The sequence below is a fragment of the Hylobates moloch genome, unplaced genomic scaffold (genome assembly GCF_009828535.3).
Source record: "Hylobates moloch isolate HMO894 unplaced genomic scaffold, HMol_V3 SCAFFOLD_20, whole genome shotgun sequence".
NCBI classification, from domain to species: domain Eukaryota; kingdom Metazoa; phylum Chordata; class Mammalia; order Primates; family Hylobatidae; genus Hylobates; species Hylobates moloch.
The window spans coordinates 10,423,824-10,448,002 of record NW_026652295.1 but is presented as its reverse complement, the minus strand read 5'-3'; the positions used below and the strand labels follow the sequence as shown (position 1 = coordinate 10,448,002).

The following is a 24,179-nucleotide window of genomic DNA, read 5'->3' as shown; positions in this document are numbered from 1 at the left end:
GCTTACCCATTGCACCCTGCATGCCTACAGCGGACTTCTTACAGAAGTATAGCTTATACAATTCCTCCCACCCAGACCCAAAAGGCACATATCAGAAACTTCTTAACTCTTATTCTATGGGCATGGGTCTGGAACCACGTCCTGCGATTTAGTAAGACGGAAACAGTAGAGAGTGAAAAAAGAAAGGAGAGGTGAGGGGCAAAGGACAGTCCACAATACACTGATTGTTAAAATGGGTTTTGCAGTTTTTCAGCTTAAAAGGAAGTTTATGTCTTGCTTCAGTCTCGCATTGTATGCCAGAATAACTAGTCAGCAACACAGGGTGTGTATTCTGAGACAGGCAAAAGAGCACTCACTTCTGTGTGCCAATAAGTAAGCATTTGTTCAAATGATGAATTTCATGAAACACACTGTAAATTGTTTTCTATGTAAGATAAACATGCTGGCAGCAGAAGGGTTGTGATAGATGAACTTGAGTGATGAACCATCACTGTCAACACACCACAAACCCAGGGGAGAAGTGTAATTTCACCTTCAATTACACAGTTATCAGTTCACAAAGTGCTTTTACATTCAATCACTGTGCTTTTACACAATCCATCTGAATGAGACCAGCAATCATTATTCCCATTTTCTAAATAAGAAAATAAAGGCACACAGTGACTCACGACATTAGAAGACAGCCAGCTACATAAGACAGAGCAATGAATCTTAACAGTGTATCAAATTTCTCAGATTTTCATGGTGACAGTATGACTGAAACACAAAGCACTATCTAGAGAATGAGAATACGATTTTGCTACTTGCTGTAGTCTGAATGTTTGTGTGCTCCCAAAATTCATATATTGAAATTTAATCCCCAGTGTGACAGTACTTGCAGGTGGAGCCTCTGGGAGGTGATTAGGTCATAGGGTGGAGTCCTCATGAATGAGATTAATGCATTTATTAAAATAACACCCCAGAGAGCTCCCTCACTCCTTCCCCTTCTGCCATGTTTGGACACAGTGAGAAGACAGACATCTATGAACCAGGAAGCAGGCCCTCACCAGACACTAAATCTGCCAGTACCTTGATCTTGGATTTCCCAGCCCTCTAGGACCATGAGAAATAAACTTCCGTTGTTTATAAGCCACCCAGTCTATGGTATTTCTGTTACAGCAGCCCAAACAGATTAAGACACACTACCCAAGGCATTTTCAGTCCAAAAGCCAGGTGCAGTATAACTACAAATTCTTTTTTTTTTAATTATACTTTAAGTTTTAGGGTACATGTGCACAATGTGCAGGTTTGTTACATATGTATACGTGTGCCATGTTGGTGTGCTGCACCCATTAACTCGTCAATTAGCATTAGGTATATCTCCTAATGCTATCCCTCCCCCCTCCCCCAACCCCACGACAGTCCCCAGAGTGTGATGTTCCCCTTCCTGTGTCCACGTGTTCTCATTGTTCAATTCCCACCTATGAGTGAGAACATGAGGTGTTTGGTTTTTTGTCCTTGCGATAGTTTACTGAGAATGATGATTTCCAGTTTCATCCATGTCCCTACAAAGGACACAAACTCATCATTTTTTATGGCTGCATAGTATTCCATGGTGTATATGTGCCACATTTTCTTAATCCAGTCTATCGTTGTTGGACATTTGGCTTATCTTTGTAAATTGTGGAATCATTCCAATGGTGTTATATAATCTCTGACTGGCTCAATACCAATTTCACATTTATAAAAAGCTCTTTTCCATTTTCAATCTTATTGCCTTATTTCCATTTTACTCTGAAGGCAGCAAAGGCTCATCTGTGAGACAGTATGTCCAAGTGCTAAACGTAGACTAAACCAAGTAAGCCAAGCTCTTCTAATTCTTAAAATTCTCCCTCTATTGTACACACCCCTTTCTCAACGACACACTAGGCAATGCTAGAAGTTATTATGCCCCTGGAGTTACCACTATCAAATCAACACAAATTTGAACCATAGTACCTCCAAATCCAAAGCTTTTCTATCCAATAATCATGACATTTCAAGTTGCCTTTTAAAATCTCCTCTCTCCTCTTTCTGTTCTCTTCTTCTTCTTCTGGTGATCACAAAACTGCCATGGATCCAAATATCGTTGTTATTATAGACGATGAGGACCAAATTTTCATCCATACTTTCCACCTTTCCTGAACCTCAAGAGGGAATTTCTACCTGGCTAGTTTGAAGACATCTCAAAAACAGTGAGTGAGTGAGAGAGAGAGAGAGAGAAAGAGAGAGAGGAGAGAGTGCACACGCATGTGTCTGCTGTCTGTCTCCATCCAACAGCTCTTTGGGGGAACTATATTCTCTCCTCATCTCTATAGTAGAAAAGAGTTCCTCTTCAGCATTTTGTTCCCACTTTATCTTATCCCAGTGCTACAGATTCTATTTTAATGAACCCTCTCACATCTGTTTCCTTCTCTACATTTCTAGTGTCATTCTCTATCCTAGATCACATCCTTGTATCTATCAACTGGATTGTCACCATAATTTCTTATATCTCAGAGGCATGTTAGACCGCAATGTTCTTCCATGAATCCTAACTCAGTAAACTATTTCTGACTTCGGCAAGTTAACCTTTATGCGCTTCAGTTTCCTGTTCTATAAAATGTGAATAGCAGTACCCATTCTCAAAGGGTATATGGTTAATTAAAAGTTAATACATGTAACAAGCTAAAATGAATGCCTAAAACATAATAAGTACTCATCAAATATTAGCACTGTTACCATCTCATAGGCTCCAACCTCCTCCCCTCTAAGGCAAACAATACAGATACGAGACTACTACTACTGTAACTAAGAATTTTAAGCATTATTAATATATAACTTCTAGATCGTTCTACAATACTATTACTTCAATATGACCTATTTTGGGTAATTGCTTTAGCAGCTCATGCTCACTTCCATCCTCCATAGTACTGACCACCTTCCCTATGAGACACAAGTTTCTTAAGGAAAGGAAACGTATGGTTTAATCAGTTTTCCAATGTGTTCACTATGCAAAAAACAGCACCTGGCACAAAGTAGATACTCAAAACAAATCAACCAACTTTTATTCTCCCTGTCCCAACCCCACCCCCAAAACTACCAAGATTTAATTAATTTGACCAACTGATCCGTTACAGAGATCAATGTTTGCTCTGAAGAGTCCTACTATATAGCATAGTAGCTACTGTATGGCAAAAGCTGCTGGTGCCCTTTCACAAAAGTACCAAACAACCCTCAACCAAACTGACCTGAGATGTACAGAACATTTCAATCAATAGCAGAAAAAAACATTCTTTTCGATTATATATGGGACGTTCATAAAGACAAACCATATACTGGCCACAGGTGGTGGTTCACGCTTGTAATCCCAGCACTTTAGAAGGCTGAGGTAGGCAGATGACCTGAGGTCAGGAGTTCGAGACCAGCCTGGCCAACGTGGCAAAACCCCATCTCTACTAAAAATACAAAAATTGGCCGGGAATGGTGGCATGCACCTGTAATCCCAGCACTTTGGGAGGCCGAGGCGGGTGGGTCACCTGAGGTCAGGAGTTCGAGACCAGCCTGGCCAACATGGTGAAACTCCATCTCTACAGAAAACACAAAAATTTGCCAGGCGTGCAATCCCAGCTACTTGCAAGGCTGAGGCACAAGAATCGCTTGAACCAGGGAGGCAGAGGTCGCAGTGAGCGGAGATCTTGCCACTGCACTCCAGCCTGGGTGACAGAGAGAGACCCTGTCTTAAAAAGAAAAAAAAAAAAGACCATATTCTATATCATAAGTCCCATTAAATGTAAGAGTAAACCCTCCTAAATTTTATCATACAAAATACATTGTGTGACCATAAAAAAGTCAAATTAGAAACTGATAACAAAATATCTGGAAAAGAACAAATATTCAAAATTTAACAACATACTTCTAAATAATCCATGGTTCAAGGGAGACATCACAAGTGAAATTAGAAAATATCTTGAATTGAATAAAAATTTAAAAGTTAAAATCAATACTTAGAAACAATTATTAAACGTCGGCCAGGCATGGTGGCTCACGCCTGTTATCTCAACAACTTGGGAAGCCAAGGCAGGCAGATCATGAGGTCAAGAAATTGAGACCATCCTGGCCACATGGTGAAACCCTGTCTCTACTAAAAATACAAAAATTAGCCGGGCATGGTGGCAGGCACCTGCAGTGCCAGCTAGTCAGGAGGCTGAGGCAGGAGAATCGCTTGAACCCGGGAGGTGGAGGTTGCAGTGAGCCGAGATTGTGCCACTGCACTCCAGCCTCGTGACACAGCGAGACTATGTCTCAAAAAAAAAAAAAAAAAAAGAAAGAAGAAAAAGAAACAATTACCATTAAATGTCTATTTTCTTAAAAATAAGAAAAGTCTAAAATCAATAACCCAAGCTTTCCCCATAAGAAACCTGAAAAAGAAGTACAAATTAAACTCAAAATAAGCAGAAGGAAAGATATATAGATATACACATAAACCAATGAAACAGAATATGGACAAGCAAGAGGGAGAAAACAATCAATTAAACCAAAGGTGGTTCTTGGAAAAGATCAATAAAATTTATAAACCTCCAGTCAGGCCAATTACAAACAAACAAGAAAGGACACAAATAACCAATATCAGAACCTACAGGTGTTAAAAGGCTAATTAAGAAATATTATAAACTTTATCCCTGTAAATTATACAATTCAGAGTAAACAGACACAGTGCCTGAAAAACACAAACTATGAAAGCTCATTCAAGAAGAAACAGGGAAGTGGAACAGTCCAATATCTAATAAAGAAACTGAATTTGTAGTTGAAAATCTTTCCAAAAAGAAAAGTCCCAGCCCAGATGAATTCTACCAAACATTTACAAAGAAATTATGTCAAATGTGACACACTCTAGTAATCCCAATGAGTCAATCCTTTGTGTAATCTTTATATGACTCCTCCTCTTGAATGTGGGTAGAAACTGATCTGCTTCTAACCAACAGAACATGGCAAAACTGGCCAGGAGCAGTGGCTCATGCCTATAATCCCAGCATTTTGGGAAGCTGAAGTGCACGGATCGCCTGAGGCCCAGAGTTTGAGACCAGCCTGGCCAACATGGCGAAACCCCATCTCTAGCAAAAAATACAAAAATTAACTGGGTATGGTAGTGCATGCCTGTAGTCCCAGCTACTTGGGAGGCTGAGGCACGAGAATCGCTTGAACCTGGGAGGCGGGGGTTGCAGTGGGCAGAGATCACACCACTGTGCTCCAGCCTGAGTGACAGAGTGAGACTCTGTCAAAAAAAAAAAAAAAAAGAGGAAGGAAGGCTGGCCAGCAGGGCATAGTGGCTCACGCCTGTAATCCCAGCACTTTGGGAGGCCGAAGCAGGCGGATCACCTGAGGTCGGGAGTTCGAGACCAGCCTGACCAACATGGAGAAACCCCGTCTCTACTAAAAATACAAAAAAATTAGCCGGGCATGGTGGCCCATGCTTGTAATCCCAGCTACTTGGGAGGCTGAGGCAGGAGAATCGTTGGAACCTAGGAGGCAGAGGTTGCAATGAGCCGAGATTGAGCCATTGCACCCCAGCCCGGGCAACAAAAGCAAAACTCTGCCTCAAAAAAAAAGAAAAAAGAAAGAAAGAAAGAACATGGCAAAGGTAATGCGATAGTTACTCCCTTTATTAGGGTATGTTATTTGGTAAAGATGAAGGGATTTTGAAACTATAATTAAGGTCTCAATCAGTTGATTTTTAGTTATTCAAAAGTGAAATTACCTTCGGTGGGCCTGACTCAATTAGGTAAAAACCTTAAAAGAGGGATTGGGACCCTCCCTGGTGTCAGAGATTCAACTGGCATGAAGAGGTGAGCCACCTTGAGTCCTCAGTCACAAGGAACTGAATCCTGCCAACAACCACATAAGCTTGAAGGAGGAACCCAAGCTCCAGAAAGGAACGCAGTCCGGCCAACACCCTGACTGCAGCCTTAGGAGCAGAGGACCCAGCTAAGCCAGGTGGAGACTCCTGACCCACAGAAACTGATATCTAATAACTGTGCGTTGTCTTAAGCTGCTAAATTTGTGGGAATTTGTTATGCAGCAATAGAAAACCAATATAGCAATTGTATGTAAACGCTTCCAAAAATCCAAAGAGACAGGAACAGTACCCAACTCATGTAATAAGGTCTGCATTAACACGATGACAAAACCAGACAAGGATGTTTAAGAAAACCACAAGTATTTCTCGTGAATATAAACAGAAAAATCTTAAATGCTTACTAAATTTATTGCTACAGTATAGAAAACGGATAACATGTCATGACCAAAACAGGTTTATCTGAGGAATGGGTTAGTTTCACATTCGAAATGCAACATAATCCACCATATTAACACACTTAAAAGAGAAAAAATACAGCCGGGCGTGGTGGCTCGTGCCTGTAATGCCAACGCTTTGGGAGGCCAAGGTGGGTGGATCACTTGAGGTCAACAGTTCGAGACCAGCCTGATCAACATGGTGAAACCCCGTCTCTACTAAAATTACAAAAATTAGCTGGGTGTGGTGGTACACGCCTGTAATCCCAGCTACTTAGGAGGCTGAGGCACGAGAATCACTTGAGCCTGGGAGGAGGAGGTTGCAGTGAGCAGAGATCATACCACCGCATTCCAGCCTGGGCAACAGACTGAGACTCTATCTCAAAAAAAAAAAAAAAAAAAGGAAAAGAGAAAAAGTACATGACCATCTTAATACAGAAAAATCATTTGAAAAAAAAAAATCCAACATCCACTCCTGATTTAAAAAAAAAAAAGAAAAATCACCACAAAGTAGAAACAGAGGGGAAGTTTTCTTCCTAAACTTGATAAAGAATATCTATTAAAATCCTACAGCTAATAATTTATTTAATGGTAAAAGGCTAAATATTTTACTCCAAAAGATCGGGGGGAAGGTCTGCTCTCACTCCTTTCTTGCAACATTGTAAGGCCCTAGCCAGTGCAATGAGGCAAAAGCTAAAAGACAAACGTACACATTGGGAAGAAAAGGTAAAACTACCTTCAACTGCCTGTAATCCCAACACTTTGGGAGGCCGAGGCAGGTAGATTACTTGAGATCAGGAGTTCGAGACAAGCCTGGCCAACATGGTGAAATCCCATCTCTACTAAAAATACAAAAATTAGCCACGCATGGTGGCGCACACCTGTAATCCCAGCTACTCAGGAGGCTGAGGCAGGAGAACTGCTTGAATCCGGGCTGTAGAGGTTGCAGTGAGCCAAGATCGTGCCGTTGCACTCCAGCATGGGCGACACAGTGAGATTCCGTCTCAAAAAAATTAAAAAAAAAAAAAAAAGAATAACTTTATATGTCATACCTTAAAAACTTGATAAGCAGGACTTATCAAACAATAACACAAAACAAATGACATTTAAAAATAAAAAGGCAGCCGGTGTGGTGGCTCACGCCTGTAATCGCAGCACTTTGGGAGGCCGAGGCGGGTGGACCACCTGAGATCAGGAGTTCGAGACCAGCCTGGCCAGCATGGTGAAACCCTGCCTCTACTAAAAATACAAAAATTAGCCAGGTATGGTAGCACATGCCTGTAATTCCCAGCTACTGGGGAGACTGAAACAAGGCAACAGTTTGAACCCAGGAGGTGGGGGCTGCAGTGAGCCAAGATTGTGCCACTGCACTCCAGCCTGGGCAACAAAGCAAGACTCCGTCTCAAAAAAATAAAAATAAAAAGGCAAGCTACAGAATAGAAGAAAATACTTGCAAAACACATCTGATAAAAACAAATAAAAAAAACTTGTATCCAGAATAAAGAATTGTTTACAACTTGATAAAAGACAAGTAACACAATTTTTTAAATGACTAGAAAAAATTTGTACAGATGATTTACACAGAAGGTAGAAAGAATGGCAAATAACACATAAAAGATGCTCAAAATAATTAGTCATTAAGGAAACAAAAATCAAAAGCATAATACCCATCCTCTAGAATGGCTAAATTAAAAACAGACAATACCATCAAATGTTGGTGATGGATGCAGAGTAACAAATTCTCACACATGACTGTTGGCAATGCAAATGTTTGGCAGTTTCTTATAGAGTTACTCAAGAGAAATGAAAACATACGTCTACACCAAGATTGGCAATTGAATGTTAATAATACTACTTACTACTAATACTACTACTACAGGTTCACACCTGTAATCCCAGCACTTTGGGAGGCCTAGGCGGGTGGATTACTTGAGGTCAGGAGTTTGAGACCAGCCTGGCCAACATGGTGAAACCCTGTCTCTACTAAAAATACAAAAAATAAAATAAAATAAAATAAAATAAAATAAATTAGCCAGGCATGGTGGCAGTCACCTATAATCCCAGCTACTTGGGAGGCTGAGGCGGGAGAATTACTTGAACCCAGGAGGCGAAGGTTGCAGTGAGCCAAGATCATACCATTGCACTCCAGCTTGGGCGACAGAGCAAGACCCCATCTCAAAAAAATAAATAAATAAAACAATAATAATACTAACAGCCAAAAGCTGGAAACCACTCTCATGTCCATCAATGAGTAAATGGATAAACAAATTGTGGTATATCTATACAATGGAATACTCCTTCAGCAATACAAAAGAATGTATTACTGATACACACAACACAAATAGATTTCAAAAGCATTATGCTAGGAGAAAGAAGTCAAACACAAAAAGCATGTTGTATGATTTGATTTACATTAGAAAGGTAAATTTATGTTTATGGAAAGCAGTTTGGGCCAGATGCGGTGGCTCATGCCTGTAATCCCCGCATTTTGGGAGGTCAAGGACAGCAGATCACTTGAGGTCAGGAGTTCTCTACTAAAGATACAAAAATTAGCTGGGCATGGTGGTGCACACCTGTAATTCTAGCTATTCAGGAGTCTGAGGCACAAGAATCACTTGAACCCGGGAGGTGGAGGTTGCAGTGAGCCAAGATTGCATCACTGCACTCTAGCCTGGGAGACAGAGCGAGACTGCCTCCAAAAAACAAAACAAAACAAAACCAAAAAAAAAAAGGCAGTTCCATCAGGAGGCCATTAGGTTAAGCTGGTTCTGTTAGAGTAGGTAGTCAGGCAGACGTGAGCAGGGCAGGAGAGGGCCCCCACCTCAGGAATGTCAGGTGACCATCAGGTGATGATCAGGCGGTTGTTACACTGTTTCTCTAAAATAATAATAATGGGTCGCAGCCAGTACCAGGGAAAGACAGTCTCCCAAAAGTCAGGAAACACCGGAAGCTGGTGATCAGCAACTTCTCTGATAAGATCTCCGAAGCTGGGCAAGTGGGCTCAAGCATGCGCACTAACAAGCAAAATGACAGTTTAACCAGTATGTGACCTTCCTCTAGGAACACCTGACTGATAAGGGAAAAATGTCTCAAGAAAGCATGCGCACAACTTCAGTAAACAAACGCACATGTGGCTCCTCCCAGGTGCTGACAGGCCACTGCACATGCAGACAGCTCATCCCAAGGAAAAAAATCCAAGGAGGAGAAATGGAAACCCTGGAACCATGCCGATGTATAAAACCCCGAGTCAAGGGCTGAACAGGGCACTTGGATCTCTCAAATGGTGCCGTGACTCGGATACCTTCCCTAGTGGTAAGACACCTCTACGCCTTGCCTTCTTTGGCTGGAGGCGTTCAACCCTCATACGTGGTTTCCTTCTCCTCTTTCACTCTCCTGCTTACTAACCTACCCCTAGAACGATTCCTCTCAGCCACAGTGGCTCTGCTCCCCCTGGCTGCTCTCTCTGCTCACCCTGAAGGATGGCTTGCTGGGGTGGGAAGGACCTTGGAGTCTGCACTGAGTAGACCTGAGACACTAATGACCCCCCCTGGACAGGAGGCTGATGAGAGTGGTAGGGCTAAAACCTATAACCATGTAGTATCTAGGGTTTCCTCTGCTTTTTCAACTAAAATCAGCTCTTTCCCAAAAACCCACCACCACCTATTCTCCTTTCTCTGTACGTATTCCAAAATGACCTTGCACACCCATCGGACCAACTGCCTTGGGGGTAAGTCTGTCTTTTCTCTGTTCTTACTTTGCACGCCCTGCAACTTTCTTCTCTGCCTTAAACACACACTCCCTATTTGTTATTCATGCACCCTCAGCTCTTGCTGTGTTAGCCTGGCAACCAAGAGATGGACTCCCTTACGGATGTCCCTTGATATTTATACTTGTTACCCTACCAGCTCAGATGACCTCCAACCCTTTCCCTGTCTGTTGGCTCACTGCTGGGACAGACACTAATCAGAACCTCAGCTCTGTGAGCTCCTTATGACTTACCATATGCTTTTCATCCCTGTTATGCTCCAGGGCCATGTTTCTCCCTGGCTTTTGAAGTGGTTTGCTTGCTTGCGTAGGACCTCACTCTGTAGCCCTTAAGGACCCCACCCACTTGCTTTTTTTCTGAGTTAGCACCCCTTTGTGGGGAGAGAAAATTCTCTGCCATTTGCAGGCCCTTATCCCAAACATCAAGTCCTCCAGAGGTTCCTCCTTTATATCAAGAGGGCAAATAAATGTTGCCCTCTCAAATCCAAGGGCTGCTGTTTCTGCGAACACATGAAGGCTTTCCACGAGTATTCCTCTTGCTTCCTCCCGCTTCCTCCTGTAGCAGAGGGATTGTTCTATCTGTTTAAGCATTTGTTCTGCATGTTACCCTGGGAGGATGAAGAATCCCAAATATAAATTTTCTTCCATTCCTCTAATCACCTCCACGCCCTTCTCAATATGTATCAGGACCTTCAAAGTTATATTTGAAGGGAGAGAAGTCCAGCCCCCTTGCAGCAATTGGCAGAAAAACAGGCTTCTCGTCTTCTTAAAGAACATGGGAAATGAGAATCTGAGAAAAGAGATAATCATTTTGTTGCTAGAATGCTCTGAACAAGGGTCACTATAAGGTCATGGAGACAAGGATATAGGACGGCCCAAGGAGGCAGATGCAAGAGACCAAAGTACCCATAGAACAGAGATGAAGACTAGTTCCAGGCTACAAACACAAAACAGATTACCAGTGCAACACAGATGAAAGCTGGTCCAGAAATGGGATGGGATCAGGGTAGGGGTACCCGGTAAACACTGGTTCATTCCAGAACCCCTTGGATGAGTGGGAGGGCACCCTGTTGGTCTGCCATAGGCACAGGATTAAGAGAACAAGGGGAGACGCCCTCTTCTCACCTCTGTTCTTTCTTTACAAATGGGTAATTGTGCCTCCATAAAACAAGATGGGACCAAGGTTAGGGGTACCTGGTAAGCACTGGTTCATTCTGGAACCCCTAGAATGAATGGGGGACACTGCCATACGCAAAGGAAAAATGGATGAATGGGATAATGCCCTACCCACTCTGGTCTGCTATAAGTTCAGGAAAAAGACAGTAGAGAAATTGGAGGGGTTGCCTTCTTTTTCCCTTCTCTCCTCTGTTCTCTCTGTGGACAGGTAATTGAGTCTCCATACCACAGGACACACTACTTGGATACATCCTCAAGAACTGGGAGAAGTTTGACTCCCAAACCCTAAAAAGGAAAGGACTAATATTTTTCTGTAATACAGCCTGGGTGGAATAAAAGCTCTAGGATCAGGAATCTTGGCCAGAAAATAGAAGCACAAATTTAAATATGATCCATCAACTAGATTTGTTTTGCTACCACCAGGGAAAATGGACAGAAATCCCCTATGTACTGGCCTTCATGGCCCTAAGAAACAACCCTGACCTTTGTTGGGCTTGTAAAATAGATCCATAGCCATAGTCATGCAGCCCCTTCCCATTGGTTCAGGAGGCCCCTCATCAGGTTTACCCAGAGCTCAAACCCCACTGCCCCTTCTACCCAATTATATCGAAGTCTCCCAGAAGCCTTCTCCTCCCTACCCAGGGCCATCCTCTGGACACCACCTCCTTAAGTTATGCCCCATTCAGGAGGTTTAGTGGTCCCATTGGACCCGCTAGAGTCCAGACTCCATTCACTATGCAAGACCTGAGCCAAATTAAAATGGAACTAGGGAAAGTTTATGGAGGACCCTGACAAATATATCAAAGTGTTTTATAAACTGGGCTTAACATCTGAACTCACCAGGAGGGACCTCTCAGTCATACTAGGGCAAACTCTGCCTAAGGGAGAATGTGACTCCATTATGGTGGCAGTCCAACAATTTGCAAACACAACGCACATGAATGACACTGGTAGCTACCCTGTGGGGGCCACCATAGTTCCCCAGGTAGACCCCAATTGGGATTACAATATCCAGGGGAGTACATGAGCAAGGAACCACATGTTCCCCTGTCTGACAGAAGGAATGAAAGCTAGCAGAGCAAAGCCTGTGAACTGTAATAAATTGGCCTTGACCAATCAAGGGCCTTACGAAAACCTCACCATTTTCTTAGACAGGCTAGGAGAGGCCCTAGTGGAACATACTAACCTAGACCCAGACCCACTAGAAGGACAACTGTTCATAAAGGATCATTTCCCTAACTCAAACAACCCCAGATATTAGGAGGAAACACCAGAAACTAGCACTAGATCCCAGTACCCCTATGCCTGACATCTGCAAAGTAGGTTCCTTGGTCTTTCACAACCAGAACCAGGAGGAGTAGGAAAGGGCTCAAGAAAAGGAGAGGCAACAGGAAAAGCGATAGCTCCAACTACTGACTGCCCTGCAAACCTGCCAGCCACCTCTGGCAGGCCCCAGGCAGATCCCTTTGCCCAAATGCTACTTCTGTGGGGAGCCAGGCCACACAAGAAGGCAGTGCCCAAACCGATGGGGACCCCCACCCCCAGCTCTCCATGCTCCAATTGCCACAAGCTTGGCCACTGGGAAACAGGACTACCCTGAAAGCTGAAAGGCCCTCAGGACATCCCAACTGGATGGCCTTCAGCTCCTTGAGCTGAAGGGACCCTACGCTCCAGTTGGCTCCTGGATCAAATATCGCTACTGAAGGGACAGAGCCAAGGGCTGCCTTGGATGTGCCCAGTAGGACTGTAAGTTTTCTTCTGGACATGAGGGCTGCCTGCTCAATGCTTACCTCTTTTCCCAGGCAATTATCCTCCTGGGAGGATATGAAGTGCCGGTAACCTGGAGGTTTACTCCTCCTCTGTGCTGCCTGTGGGGGAAAACCGTCTTTTCTCATTGATTTTTAGTGATGCCAGAATACCCTACATATCTTTTGGGTAGAGATATTTTGTTCAGACTAGGGGCTCAGTTAAGCTTTCCTCCAGGGCTAGCACCCCCTTTTTCAAATGCAATCTTATGCCTCAAGGAAACCATACACAAGGATGAACTGTTCACAGACCTTCCCATTTATCCAGCGGTCTGGGCCTCAGGAATAACACGAAAGGCCATAATGGCAATGCCTACAGTAATTCAGCCCAAGAATCCTTCTAGCTATCCTTGTAGAAGGCAATTTCCTCTCCAGCTGGAGGCCAAAGAGGGATTTCAGCTCCTGACTGAAAAATTTCAAAAACATGGATTATTAATACCCTGTAACACCCCATCTTACCTGTTAAAAAGAGCAATGAAAAATACAGGCTAGTCCAGGACCTGTGAATCATAAATGAGGCAGTAGTCCCAATACACCCAACGATCCCCAACTCATACGTAATTCTTCCCCAACCTCCAGATGCTCAGTGGTTTCCAGTCTCAGACCTTAAAGATTCTTTCTTTTGTATCTCCCCCTCGACCCATCCTCCCAATTTCTGTTCGCATTTGAGTGGGAGAATGAAAAGGAAGGAGTCAACAGCTCACCTGGACAGTGCTTCCACAGGGTTTCAGAGACAGTCCCCCTTGGTCTGGGCAAGCCGTGGCTAGAGATTTGCAGGACCTAAGTCTTGAGAGGAGAGAATGTCTCCTACAATACATGGATGAACTGTTAATCTGCTCCCCAACAACAGAACTGGGAATCCAACATCTAGTCCAAACACTAAACTTCCTTCCAGACAGAGAATACAACATGTCTGAAAACAGACTCCTAAAGTACCAAGTCTTGTTGTTAGAAAACCCATAGGTAACAGTTGAGCAGTGTTCCACCCTTAACCCAGTTTCCTTACTGCCACTACCAGGAGACCATTAACACCACATTTGTGTTCTGAGACACTTAACCAAATTTATGCCAGCCAGGAAGACTTAAAAGATCAGCTCCTAGATAATCCACATGACATACAGTTTTCAAGTGGGAATAGCTTTGTCAGGGATAGAACTAGATACGCAGAGTATGCTATAATGTCCCTTCAACAAATTACAGAGGCTAAAGCTCTGTTCCTGGGGACCTCTGTGCAACTAGCCAAACTCACTGCGCTGACCAAAGCCCTAAACTAGGGGAAAGAAAAAGTATATACAAATTCCAAATACACGTTTCTGGTGCTTCACACTCATATGGCTATCTGGAAGGAAAGGGTGTACCTAACAGCTCCAGATACTCAAATTAAGTATAGGCCTCAAATCTTAGAGCTATTAGAGGCTGTTCATTTGCCCCAGGAAGTGACAATAGTGCACAGTAAAGGACACCAAAGGGGCTCCAATGAAACTGCATGGGGAAATAGGTTAGCTGACTAAACAGCTAAAGAGACAGGCATCTCAAAAGATACCTTCATGGGGGCCTTGCTCCTCTCTCTCCCCAGTGAACTGCTCTCTCTCCAATACACTAAGGAAGAAACAGATTGGGCCACCCAACACGGGTATTGAGAAGAAACCAATGGATGGTATAGGTTGGGAGAACTTCTCCGTCTACCTAAAGCCTCCCAATGGAAATCATCAAGAGTTTACAGGACTCCTGCCGCTTTAGAAAAGACAGTCTAGGGCAAATTTGTAAACCGGTGTTCAGTGGGGGAGGGAATAAATAAAACTATTCAACAGGTTTGTCAAGCCTGCACTTTGTGCACTATAAACAATCCCCAGACAGGGAAGCCCTCCCCATCAGTAAGTCCAATCCAAAGGAGAGGTACACACCCTGCGGAGGACTGGCAGATGGACTTCACTCAGCTCCCTGCATACCACAGGTTTAAATACCTCTTGGTATGTGTAGACACCTTCACAGGATGGGTAGAAGCCTGCCTCACAAGGACTGAAAAGGCACAGGAGGTAGCTAAATTCCTCCTAAAGGAACTCATTCCTCAGTTCAGGCAACCCAGGTCATTGCAGAATGACAATGTTTCATCCTTCATTTCCCAATTAACTCAACAGGTTAGTAGTGCCCTGGACATAAAGCTTCACTCTGCCAGGAGACTGTAATCTTCAGGAAAAGTGGAAAGAAATAACCAAACCCTCAAACACATCCCCAACAAACTCTGCCAGGAAACAGCACAGCCATGGGTGTACCTCTTAGCTTTAGCCCTCCTTTTGATTCATTGCCCCTAAGGCTCCCTTGCAATTAAGCCCCTTCAAGCCTTTATACGGTAGGCCATTCCTATATTCTGTCATTACTAGATGAAGAAACCGCCAAAATCACCCACTATGTTTCTTCTTTAGCAGGCTTCTAACAGCCTCTCTAGGAATATGGTTTACAAACAAACCCGAAATCTAAAGGGGAAAAATCCCCACCTCTATACCCTGTAGGCTCACAACTTCTCATTAATGCCTGGAAGGATGGAACCCCAAATTCCCAACAAACTCCTATTTGAAATGGCCCCTTCACCATTCTATTATCTGCCTCTACAGCCATTACAGTACTGGAGACTGCCAACTAGATCCATCACACCCAAGTGAAGCTGTGGAAAAGCCCTTAAACACCAGAGCCAGAACCAGCAACCTCAGCTCCGGAATACACTTGCAAGGCACTGGAAGATCTAAAATTCCTCTTTAAACAAAAAGATAAGTAATGCCCCACCAACATCCTTTCACCTCAAAGTAAGGTGATCCCAATACTAGAAATTTTACTGGCAAGTGCTCTGATTGTTATCACTATTTTAACCCTAACTTGTACACCACCAGGAATTCCATTGGCAGCTCGTTTTGTGACCAGTTTCTCTCAGGTCACCATGGGCCTGCTCCTGCTGGTTCTCATTCTCACGCCTTTACTAGCAGCCTACCGCCATCCTGATTTCCCGTTATTGGAAAAAGCTCAGCAACTGCTCCAAAGTACAGGATCCCCTTACTCTACCAATTGCTGGTTATGTACTAGCTCTTCCACTGAAACACCAGGGACAGCTTATCCAGCCTCGCCCAGAGAATGGACAAGCATAGAGGCGGAATTACATATTTCCTATCAATGGGACCCTAATCTGAAAGGATTGATGAGGCCTGCAAATAGCCTTCTTTCAACGGTAAAGCAAGATTTCCCTGATATCCGCCAGAAACCTCCCATTTTCGGGCCCATCTTTACTAATATCAACTTAATGGGAATAGCCCCTATTTGTGTTACGGCCAAAAGGAAAAATGGAACAAATGTAGGCACTCTTCCAAGTACAGTCTGTAATGTTACTTTCACTGTAGATCCTAACCAACAGACTTATCAAACATACACCCACAACCAATTCCGCCATCAACCAAGATTTCCTAAACCTCCAAATATTACTTTTCCTCAGGGAACTTTGCTAGATAAATCCACTCGGTTTTGCCAGGGACGCCCAAGCTCATGCAGTACTCGAAATTTCTGGTTCCGGCCTGCTGATTATAACCAATGTCTGCAAATTTCCAATCTCAGCTCTACAGCGGAATGGGTTCTATTGGACCAAACTCGAAATTCTCTTTTTTGGGAAAATAAAACCAAGGGAGCTAACCAGAGCCAAACACCCTGCGTCCAAGTCTTAGCAGGCATGACTATAGCCACCAGCTACCTGGGCATATCAGCAGTCTCAGAATTTTTTGGAAACTCCCTCACCCCCTTATTTCATTTCCATATCTCTACATGCCTTAAAACTCAAGGAGCCTTTTATATTTGTGGCCAGTCGATTCACCAATGCCTCCCCAGTAACTGGACTGGAACTTGTACCATAGGCTATGTAACCCCGGACATCTTCATAGCCCCTGGCAATCTCTCTCTTCCAATACCAATCTATGGGAAGTCCCAGTTGCCCAGGGTGAGGAGGGCAATCCATTTCATTCCCCTTCTCGCGGGACTCGGTATTCTAGCTGGTACAGGAACCGGAATTGCTGGAATCACAAAAGCTTCCCTCACCTATAGCCAGCTCTCAAAGGAAATAGCCAACAACATTGACACCATGGCTAAAACCTTAACGACCGTGCAAGAACAAATCGACTCTTTAGCAGCCGTAGTCCTTCAAAATCGTCGAGGACTAGACATGTTAACGGCAGCACAGGGAGGAATTTGTTTGGCCTTAGATGAAAAATGTTGCTTTTGGGTAAATCAGTCAGGAAAAGTACAAGACAACATCAGACAACTCCTAAATCAAGCCTCCAGTTTACGGGAACGAGCCACTCAGGGTTGGTTAAATTGGGAAGGAACTTGGAAATGGTTCTCTTGGGTTCTTCCCTTCATAGGCCCATTTGTTAGTCTCCTACTTTTGCTCCTTTTTGGTCCATGTCTCCTAAATCTAATAACTCAATTTGTCTCCTCTCGCCTTCAGGCCATAAAGCTCCAGACGAATCTCAGTGCGGGACGCCGTCCTCGCACTATTCAAGAGTCACCCTTCTAAGGAGGACCCCTAGACTGCTCGCTAGTGGGACACGACAGAGGCAAAATCCTGCCCCGTCTCCCGTGGACCTGGCTGGATATGGCTTTTGCCAATCCACAGAGCCATCCTGCCCTGACAGCTAGCAAGAGGCCAAGACCCACAGAACAACCACTACAGCCCCTCTGTCAGCAGGAAGCAGTTAAAGAAGACTGACCTTCGTCCATTTTCCCAAATAATTGGGTCTTGGATTCTTGATGGGGGGAAATGTTGGAGCAGGTAGCTAGTCAGACATGAGCAGGGCAGGGGAGGGCCCCCTCACCAGGAATGTCAGGTGACCATCAGGTGACGGTCAGGCAGTTGTTAAGCTGTGTCTCTAACATAATAATGGGTGGCAGCTGGCGCCAGGGAAAGATGGCCTCCCAATAGATAGGAAACACCTGAAGCTGGTGATCAGCCGCTTCCTGATAAGATCTCAGGAGTTGGGCATGCAGGCTCAAGCATACACGCTAAGAGGCAAAATAGTGGCATTTAACTCGTATATGACCTTCCTTTAGGAAGGCTTGACTGGTAAGGGAAAAACTCCTCCAGTGAACACGTGCACAACTTCAGTAAGAACACTGCACATGCGTCCCCTCCCAAGTGCTGGCAGGCCACTGTGCATGCAGACAGCCCGCCCCAAAGAAAAATCAGAGCAGGAGAAATGGAAACCCCGGAACCATGCCAATGTATAAAACCCCAAGTCAAGGGCCTAGCAAGGCAATTGCATCTCTCAAGTCGCCCGCTTGGCTCTCTTCAAGTGCACTTTGCCTCCTTTTGTTCTTGCTCTAAACTTTTACTCCTGCTCTAAAACTTGCCTCAGACTGCCATGCTACCTTACGCCTCCCCGGCCAAATTCCCTTCTCTCCTCCAGCGGGCAAGGATGGAGTTTGCTGCAGACCCATGGGATTTGCTGCTGGTAACAGTTCCACCATTTAGGTTCCAGCACCAAGCAAACTAACATCCAACTCAATGTAAACAGCCAAACAAAACTTAAGCTTAACCAATCAGAAACCACCATCTAACCTCTAACTAGGTCCTTTCAACTTTAACCAAGTATTTTCTTTGTCTTGCTTCTGTGGGCACCTTATAAAAATTTCCCCCTTGTACCTCTGTAGTACAGACCCAGCTGCTCACAGTTTGGCCCTGCCTGTTCATGAATCACCCTTGCTCAAATAAACTCTCTAAAATGCTAATGTGCCTAAGTTGATTTCTTAATACATCTTTGCAGATTGTAGGAAAACCAACGAACCAGACAACCTACAAAATTTGTTCACACTTTTCTGTAATCAACACATTTTACCTCAGTCTACTATCTTTGAAATATGTACATTATCCTAAGTAAAACTGTATTAATCTAAGGATAGTTTAAATTTCTAAAACCAAATTTAATCTTTAAAAATTGATTTTTTGGCCGGGCGCGGTGGCTCACGCTTGTAATCCCAGCACTTTGGGAGGCCGAGGCAGGCGGATCACGAGGTCAGGAGATCGAGACCACAGTGAAACCCCGTCTCTACTAAAAATACAAAAAAATTAGCCGGGCATGGTGGCGGGTGCCTGTAGACCCAGCTACTCAGAGAGGCTGAGGCAGGAAAATGGCGTGAACCCAGGAGGCAGAGCTTGCAGTGAGCCGAGATCGCGCCACTGCACTCCAGCCTGGGCGACAAAGCAAGATTCCGTCTCAAAAAAAAAAAAAAAATTGATTTTTCAAAAGTCAATTCATATATATCCGCCTGTACTGAAGCCATCCTCACAGGGTTAATGAGAATTCTGGACAGAAACATAGTTATAATTAAGCATTAATCAAGCTGCATTTTGACCCATTTTCTTGTAACCAAAAGTCACAATACACTAGATACTGTCCATTTACATCTCCATGGTTCCTAAAAATAAGATTTTTGAGTTAGAATCACAAGGCTTTTAAGAATTGCTAAAGATGAGGCCAGGCGTGGTGGCTCACACCTGTAATCCCAGCACTTTGGGAGGCCGAGGTGGGCAGATCACCAGATCAGGAGTTCAAGACCAACCTGGCCAACATAGTGAAACCCCGTCTCTACTAAAAATACAAAAAATTAGCAGGGTGTGGTGGCGCATGCCTGTAATACAGCTACTTGGGTGGCTGAGGCAGGAGAATCACTTGAACCCAGGAGGGGGGGGGTTGCAGTGAGCAGCGATTGTGCCACTCCAGCCTGGGCGACAGATGAGGCTCCGTCTCAAAAAAAAAAAAAAAAAATTGCTTAAGATGTTTTTCAGGTTCTGGAATTACAGTAAAACAGCTGTCACCAGTTTAAGATCAGTTTAAAGACACCCTACAGAGGAATCAAATCAGCATGAGAATAGTGTCTTCATCTCCCTGTCCCATGGTTTCGCCCCTGCACTCGACCAATCAATCGGCCCACTCCAAAACCCTTAAACCCTAGCCCCAAACCCCTCCAAGATGGATTTGGGGTTTCCTTCCATCTCCTCCTTCGGTAGTCCTACCATAAAACCTCTTCACTGCAACCTAGTATTGCGAGAAACAGCTCTATTAGTTATACTACCTCAGTGTAAGATAAATAAGCAGAAACAAAGTCGAACCTCAGTATTCCTGAATTATCTGTGAATTTATCTACTTGCTGAAATAAGAGAGGTTGAGTTCATTGCTCAAGCCACACAGCTAGTAAGCGGCAACACTAGCTGTGTGACTTGATCACACAGTCACAGATCAGCCCAGGTCCAACGCTGATCATAGAACAACCAAGTTCTGAAATTAAAAACTAGACAGCTAAAATTAAAAATTCAATTTAAGAGACAGAAGATAAAGCCCCAAACATCCTCCAGAAGAAAGGGGCAGGAGGGAATTAGGAGATAAAAAGATAAAATTAAAGAATCAACTCAAGAGGTCCAGCATACAACTACCAGAAGTTTCAGAGAGAACAGAAAAAAAAAAAAAAAAAGAAAATGGAGAGGAGGAAATTGATCACAAATCTAGCAGAAAATTTCTCCACAAATGAGGAAAAAATCTGAATTAAAGGGACCTAGAAAAATGAAAGAGACACACACAAAGGTACATCATTATGACATTTCAGTATACAACGACAAAAAGGCTATCCAAAAAGCATCTTGAAAGAGAAACCAAGTCATGTATAATGACAAGGAAACGGAAGGCATTAAATTTTTCAATACCAGACCTGGAAGCAAGAAATCAATGGGGTAACCATTTTTAAATTTTGGGTGAAAATCATTTGTAACCCCAAAATCTATTCAAATTATCAATCAAGTATAAAGGTAGAAAATAAATAAATAGAGACATTTTCAGGTATGCATTAGCTCAAAAAATTATTTTTCATGCATTCTTTCCTAGAAAGCTACTAGAAAATGTGCTCCAACAAAAAGAGAATGGAAACTGAAAAAGATAATGACATGAGATCCAGAAAACAGGGTACAGAACAGGATAATCGAGAAAGTACAACTTTCTACAGAATGACAGCTGTTGAGAAAGAAGGAAGGTTCTGGATCTGGGTGGGGGAAGGAGGGGAAAAGCAATCCATTTGAACATGTGGGAAATACTACTGATGAGTATAAGATATTGTGGAACACCTGGTAGGGAGCACATAACAATGTACCAAAGTAGGCCAGACACCATGGCTCATGCCTGTAATCCCAGTACTTTGGGAGGCCGAGGCGGGTGGATCACGAGGTCAGGAGATTGAGACTATCCTGGCTAACACGGTGAAACCTCGTCTCCACTAAAAATACAAAAAATTAGCCAGGCATGCATGGTGGCAGGCACCTGTAGTCCCAGCTACTCGGGAGGCTGAAGCAGGAGAATCGCTTGATCCCAGGAGATGCAGGTTGCAGTGAGCCGAGATTGCGCCACTGGACTCCAGCCTGGGCAACAGAGTGAGACTACCTCTCAAAGAAAAACAACAACAACAACAACAACAACAACAACAACAACAACAAAGTACCAAAGTAATACTAGGTAAGCTAAAAAGGCAATTATGTATTAACTTCGAAAAAATGAAGAACCATGCAAAAATGAAAGTGTGGTCATATTACACTATTTAACCAGCAGAGAATAATGTTTACAGAGTCAAAATATAAATCCACACTATTAAGTCAGCTAAATGTATTATCAATGGCAAGTAGAGAAAGAAATGGATGGAGCATCTACCATGGTTAATAATGTCTAAAAATATATAGTGGCTATTTAGGTCTCTAAAGCTTATGATGCTTCTCTCCCTCTACCCTTACCACTAGGAGAATTGGAGTAACAGAATTGAAATAAACTCTTATCTGTTGTATTGAGATCTCCATTGGACATATCAGGTGTTTTATTTGTAGGAGCTTGGGTATTCTGCAGCATTCATCTATTCATTTGTTGAACAAATGTTTATTGAGTGTCTACTATGTGCCAGACACTTCTGTAGGTGTCAGGAATACGGTAGTGAAGAAAACAAAATGCCTGCCCTCACTGGGCCTTACCCTCTAGCGTGGGAGACAGATGATGGACAAGTAAAACATGTAGTATGGGCCAGACGCGGTGGCTCACGCCTGTAATCCTAGCACTTTGGGAGGCCGAGGCAGGTGGATCACAAGGTCAGGAGATTGAGACCATGCTGGGCAACATGGTGAAACCCCATTGCTACTAAAAATACAAAAATTAGCCAGGTGTGGTGGCGGGCGCCTATAATCCCAGCTACTCGGGAGGCTGAGGCAGAAGAATCCCTTGAACCCAGGAGGCGGAGGTTGTGGTGAGCCAAGATTGTGCCACTGTACTCCAGCCTGGCGACAGAGCTAGACTCCGTCTCAAAAAAAAAAAAAAAAAAAGGCTGATGCATGAGCCTGGGGCTCAGGAGAGACGTAAGAGTTAGAGACACAAATGTTTGAGTCATTAGCTACAGCAGACATTTAAATCTCTAGGACTGAATAGGAGACCTTGGGGAGTAAAAGAAAAAAATATATTTGCAGTATATTATAGAAACATAATAGAAAAAAATAGAATCCTTTCATAGAGTAAGGACAAGTACTAGTCCATAAACGTTTTATTTCAGAGATCGATGATAAGTAGATAGATGTATTAATGGACTAACACATGTAATCTGTATACTTATGAACATATTAGGAATAATCTATTTTCTATTGTTGGTTGTGGTCAAAAAAAGAAAATTCTACGGGATGAGAAGAAGCTAAGAAAAAATAATAGCCACTGTGGTAGGAAGAACATCATGGAAATACAGTATATAAAAGCCAAAGAAATGTTGAGTGGACCAGGCATGGTGGCTCATGCCTGTAGTCCCAGCACCCTGGGAGCCCAAGGCAGGTGCATCACCTGAGGTCAGGAGTTCAAGACAAGCCTGGCCAACATGGTGAAATCCCGTCTCTACTAAAAATACAAAAAATTAGCTGGGCATGGTGGCTGACACCTGTAATCTCAGCTACTCGGGAGGCTGGGGCAGGAGAATCACTTAAACCCAGGAGGCAGAAGTTGCAGTGAGCCAAGATTGCACCACTGTACTCCAGCCTGGGCAACAAGAGCAAAACTGCATCTCAAAAAAAGTAAATAAAAGAAACATTAAATGTTTCTAGCAGAGATTGCTTAACTGTAAGGAACGAATATGACAATTTAAGCTCAATTAGGACTGAGAAGCGACCACCACAGGCTGGGTAATATGGAGGCCATCTGTTACTGACTTTGACAAGGGCAGCGTCACTGAATAGTGGGGGTAGAAAACACCTTGGAATGAATGAGAGGTGAGAAAGCAGAGACAACCAGCGTAGACAGAAGGGAAACCTCCCTAGGAATCTGAACTTTGGACATCAGAATTCACTAGGTGAAGGAGTCTGTCAGAGCTCTAAAGAAAACTACATAAATTCCTAGGGACAGATCTCTGTCATGGATTTTGTGTTCCCAATTCCTGGTAGACACTCAATATTCAGTTTGTTGAACTGAATGAAATAAGAAAACAGGAGACCCAGCCCAAAGAGCAGAGCCTCTTAATCGGAACTCCATGTTTGTATTCAAGGAGTCCATGAAATCTCAGAAATTGGGTGGGAGGGCGGTGAGCAGAGGGCAGGTAAGTTATGTGGGTGAATTTTTCTTTTTTTTAAAAAAAGAAAGGTTCACAGCATTTACCAGACTCTCAAAAGGGCTTGTGACCGCTAGAAGGGTTAAAAACAATAATTGTTTTATGGGCATACAGCTACTCCCTAGCTTTCAGCCAGTGCTAAAGACATGGTGCTTGTTATAGACTGAATTGTGTGCCATCCAAATTCGTATGTTGAAATTCTCACCCCCACTGTGACTGTACTGTATTTGGAGATAAGGTTTTTTTTTTTGAAACAGAGTTTCACTCTTGTTGCCCAGGCTGGAGTGCTATGGTGCGATGTCGGCTCACTGCAATCTCCGCCTACTGGGTTCAAGCAGTTCTCCTGCCTCAGCCTCCTGAGCAGCTGGAATTACAAGCATGCGCCATCATGCCCAGCAAATTTTTGGTATTCTTTTTTTTTTTTTTTTAGCAGAGACGGGGATTCGCCATGTTGGCCAGGCTGGTCTCAAACTCCTGACCTCAGGTGATCTGCCTGCCTCTGCCTTCCAA

General features: G+C 43.6%; 2 protein-coding genes across 2 annotated transcripts in view; one reads left to right on the top strand and one right to left on the bottom strand.

Annotated features, from left to right (window-relative positions):
• Positions 1-24,179, bottom strand: part of SMIM13 (small integral membrane protein 13) — a 39,425-nt gene that overhangs the window by 11,339 nt on the left and 3,907 nt on the right. The window lies entirely within an intron of this gene.
• Positions 9,500-18,794, top strand: ERVFRD-1 (endogenous retrovirus group FRD member 1, envelope). The gene is made up of 2 exons (XM_032141101.2): positions 9,500-9,600; positions 15,647-18,794. Exon 2 carries the CDS (start codon positions 15,967-15,969, stop codon positions 17,581-17,583), a length of 1,617 nt encoding a protein of 538 aa, XP_031996992.1. The 5' UTR covers positions 9,500-9,600; positions 15,647-15,966; the 3' UTR covers positions 17,584-18,794.